The 5,022-nt window shown below is 42.4% G+C and overlaps 1 protein-coding gene across 1 annotated transcript; it reads left to right on the top strand.

Annotated features, from left to right (window-relative positions):
• The first annotated feature begins 941 nt into the window (after nucleotides 1-941).
• LOC135057866 (spindlin-W-like) lies at nucleotides 942-1,663 on the top strand. The gene has a single exon (XM_063963593.1). The coding sequence runs from the start codon at nucleotides 944-946 to the stop codon at nucleotides 1,661-1,663; it is 720 nt and encodes a 239-aa protein (XP_063819663.1). The 5' UTR covers nucleotides 942-943.
• Nucleotides 1,664-5,022: the final 3,359 nt, after the last annotated feature.

The following is a 5,022-nucleotide window of genomic DNA, read 5'->3' as shown; positions in this document are numbered from 1 at the left end:
AGATATTAAGCACTGATCAGGATACTAGAAGTGAAGAAGTGACACAGAGCTGCAACATACAGCAATGGCCTACTGTACTGCTACTGTACTATATGTATACTGCTGGTCACCAAAATGCTGCACTGTCCTACTATATACTGCTCACAACAATGCAGCACAGATATGGAATGGATACTTGCAGTGACACAGCTGCTAGATACAGCAATGGCCTACTGTACTGTACTACTATAATTATATACTGGTGGTCCTCACAATGCAGCACACTGAGCACAGATATTACCAGGTGTATCTTACACATCGCTCAGTACAGATTACAGGATGTATAATCACCAGGTGTGTAACACACATCGCACAGTACAGTATACAGTATGCAGCTCTGGAGGGATCAGTATTTGGCAGGAAGGCGATGCCTGGTCCTGGCAGCAGAGTGACAGGTGGCCGTATAGTAGCAGCCAGATCCAAATCTGGCAGTGTGTGAAGAGGGGGGGTGAGGGAAGGGAACGAGCACTGGAGTGTCTGAGCGTAGGGCTTGGAAGTTCAGGGGGAGTGAGGCGGGAGCTGCTCTTCCATAGCAGCACACAGTGGTGGTGACGGAGTCTGACAAAGGAGGGAGGAGGAAGATTGGGGCAACTGGCTGCAGGGGAGCACTGTGCCGCAGCCATCACCTGCAGGGGGAGTGGAGGGAAACACATCCTATCTGCACCAGATAAGTGACTTCTGATCAGAGTAATTGAGGGCCGGAGTTTTTCTGAAAGGTGAAAAGGAAGGGGTTCTTTTTCATGTAGACTGGAAGGACTACAACAAACTTGGAGTGACTACACTTTTCACCCTAGTTCGGTAGACCTGCTGCCCTTTAATACACAGATGAATGAAGACTACATTTGGAAAGGCAGCCGCTCAGCGATCAAGAGCTCATGCAGCACATGCCGGTGTTTATGCAAATATGATGAAGAAAAGAACATCTCATAAGAAACATCGAAACAATATGGGACCAAGTAAACCAATCTCCCAGCCAAGGCGAAATATTGTAGGCTGTAGAATACAGCATGGGTGGAAAGAGGGCAGTGGGCCAATAACCCAGTGGAAAGGAACAGTTCTGGATCAAGTACCAGTGAATCCCTCCTTCTATCTTATAAAGTATGATGGATTTGATTGTGTCTATGGACTTGAGCTTCACAAGGATGAAAGGGTGTCTGCTCTTGAAGTTCTACCAGACAGAGATGCCTTATCCCGAATCAGCGATGCCCATTTGGCTGACACAATGATTGGTAAAGCAGTGGAGCATATGTTTGAAACAGAGGATTGCTCCAAGGATGAGTGGCGAGGGATGGTATTAGCACAAGCACCTATTATGAACACATGGTTTTATTATTATATAACCTATGAAAAGGACCCAGTCTTATATATGTATCAACTTTTAGATGACTATAAAGAAGGAGATCTTTGGATCATGCCAGACTCAAATGATTCCCCTCCAGCTGAAAGAGAACAAGGGGAGGTTGTGGACAGCCTGGTGGGCAAGCAAGTGGAATATGCCAAAGAAGATGGCTCAAAAAGGACTGGCATGGTTATTCATCAAGTTGAAGCTAAACCATCTGTGTACTTCATTAAGTTTGATGACGATTTCCATATTTATGTCTACAATTTGGTGAAGACATCCTAAATGGGATTCTGTATTTTTTTTTTGCCAAATGTAATCTAATGTAAACATTTGTAGAAAGTCGCTGCTTTCTGATTACAGAAATGCTCAGATATTCCTGCGAATCCACAATCCCTTCCCAGAGGAAAAAGAAATTGAGAAACCGTTGTTTGAGAACGTTTGTTCTCTTTCCCTTACAAAGGAACAAACCACTTTCCAATAAGACTGACGTTTTTGGGATTATGGAGACATAATGTTTTTGAATCTAAATCCTAAAGCTGGTGGTGTATTAGAGCAAAAGAGTGCAAGAGACCAGCCATGCAGTTTCTGAAATATTATGACAAAATGTTACTGTATTTCATAAGCACTCATTCCTAACTCTGCTAAGTACTGTTTGGTATACTGTATCTGGCTTCCATGAGGTAGTTGTCCATTATTTCAGCTTCCATTGACCTTTTTGAAAGTGGTAGAAGTTATCGATTCTTCCCCCCCCCCCTCCCCTATTTTTCATTTTCTCCTGCATAGCCCAGTAAAATGTTGCAATGTTAAGTATTGACTTGTGCCTTCTGGGGGTCCACTTCTTCACCAAACCCAGCCAAATCTCATCCTAACCCTCTGTTCCAAATTCTCTATTTACCCCATCTGTGTCACACATGTCTGTCTACACCTCCCCTTTAGATTGTAAACTCTCACGAGCAGGGCCCTCTTCCCTCATGTGCTTATCCTTTGTCTTACTTTAATAATCTTCAACTGTACCGCATCCAGCAGTCTTCTGCCACCTGATACTTATTCCAGTGTCATCTGCTGATGTAACTATGTTTATTTACCATGTACTTGTCCTATACTGTCCTCAACTGTAAATTGCTGTTTTCCTGTTTGATTATTTATCTACTATGTAATTGGGCGCTGCGGAACCCTTGTGGTGCCATATAAATAAAGGATAATAATAATATAGGGTGTATAATCCCCAGGTGTATCTCACACATCGCTCAGTACAGTATATAGGGTGTATAATCCCCAGGTGTATCTCACACATCGCTCAGTACAGATTACAGGATGTATAATCACCAGGTGTGTAACACACGTCGCACAGTACAGTATACAGGGTGTATAATTAATTACCAGGTGTATCACACACATCGCACAGTACAGCATATAGGGTGTATAATCCCCAGGTGTATCTCACACATCACACAGTACAGTATATAGGGTGTATAATCCCAAGGTGTATCTCACACATCGCTCAGTACAGTATACAGGGTGTATAATCACCAGGTGTATCACAAACGTTGCACAGTATAGTATACAGGGTGTATAATCCCCAGGTGTATCTCACACATCGCTCAGTACAGATTACAGGATGTATAAAATCACCAGGTGTATAAAACACACATCGCACAGTACAGTATACATACTGGTCACAACAATGCAACAGATATTGAGCACTGATCAGGATACTAGAAGTGACACAGAGCTGCAAGATACAGCAATGGTCTACTGTACTGTACTATATGTATACTGCTGGTCACCAAAATGCTGCACTGTCCTACTATATACTGCTCACAATAATGCAGCACAGAGATAGTATACTTGACACAGAGCTGCAAGATACATCATTGGCCTACTGTACTGTACTATATGTATACTGCTGGTCACCAAAATGCTGCACTGTCCTACTATATACTGCTCACAATAATGCAACACAGATATGGATAGTATACTTGACACAGAGCTGCAAGATACAGTAATGGCCTACTGTACTGTACTGTACTATATGTATACTGCTGGTCACCAAAATGCTGCACTGTCCTACTATATACTGCTCACAGCAATGCAGCACAGAGATAGTATACTTGACACAGAGCTGCAAGATACAGCTATAGCCTACTGTACTGTACTATATGTATACTGTTGGTCACCAAAATGCTGCACTGTCCTACTATATACTGCTCACAATAATGCAGCACAGAGATAGTATACTTGACCCAGAACTGCAAGATACAGCAATGGCCTACTGTACTGTACAATATGTATACTGCTGGTCACCAAAATGCTGCACTGTCCTACTATATACTGCTCACAATAATGCAGCACAGATATGGAGAGTATACTTGACACAGAGCTGCAAGATACAGCAGTGGCCTACTGTACTGTACTATATGTATACTGCTGGCCACCAAAATGCTGCACTGTCCTACTATATACTGCTCACAATAATGCAGCACAGAGATAGTATACTTGACACAGAGCTGCAAGATACATCATTGGCCTACTGTACTGTACTATATGTATACTGCTGGTCACCAAAATGCTGCACTGTCCTACTATATACTGCTCACAATAATGCAACACAGATATGGATAGTATACTTGACACAGAGCTGCAAGATACAGCAATGGCCTACTGTACTGTACTATATGTATACTGCTGGTCACCAAAATGCTGCACTGTCCTACTATATACTGCTCACAGTAATGCAGCACAGAGATAGTATACTTGACACAGAGCTGCAAGATACAGCTATAGCCTACTGTACTGTACTATATGTATACTGTTGGTCACCAAAATGCTGCACTGTCCTACTATATACTGCTCACAATAATGCAGCACAGAGATAGTATACTTGACACAGAACTGCAAGATACAGCAATGGCCTACTGTACTGTACAATATGTATACTGCTGGTCACCAAAATGCTGCACTGTCCTACTATATACTGCTCACAATAATGCAGCACAGATATGGAGAGTATACTTGACACAGAGCTGCAAGATACAGCAGTGGCCTACTGTACTGTACTATATGTATACTGCTGGCCACCAAAATGCTGCACTGTCCTACTATATACTGCTCACAATAATGCAGCACAGAGATAGTATACTTGACACAGAGCTGCAAGATACATCATTGGCCTACTGTACTGTACTATATGTATACTGCTGGTCACCAAAATGCTGCACTGTCCTACTATATACTGCTCACAATAATGCAACACAGATATGGATAGTATACTTGACACAGAGCTGCAAGATACAGTAATGGCCTACTGTACTGTACTATATGTATACTGCTGGTCACCAAAATGCTGCACTGTCCTACTATATACTGCTCACAGTAATGCAGCACAGAGATAGTATACTTGACACAGAGCTGCAAGATACAGCTATGGCCTACTGTACTGTACTATATGTATACTGTTGGTCACCAAAATGCTGCACTGTCCTACTATATACTGCTCACAATAATGCAGCACAGAGATAGTATACTTGACACAGAACTGCAAGATACAGCAATGGCCTACTGTACTGTACTATATGTATACTGCTGGTCACCAAAATGCTGCACTGTCCTACTATATACTGCTCACAATAATGCAGCACAGA

Source organism: Pseudophryne corroboree, chromosome 3 (assembly GCF_028390025.1).
Source record: "Pseudophryne corroboree isolate aPseCor3 chromosome 3, aPseCor3.hap2, whole genome shotgun sequence".
Taxonomy (NCBI): Eukaryota; Metazoa; Chordata; class Amphibia; order Anura; family Myobatrachidae; genus Pseudophryne; species Pseudophryne corroboree.
This window is presented reverse-complemented; position numbering and strand designations above follow the sequence as displayed.

Coding starts and splice junctions, on each gene's coding strand:
- LOC135057866 (XM_063963593.1), top strand. CDS start 944: ATGATGAAGAAAAGAACATCTCATAAGAAACATCGAAACAATATGGGA.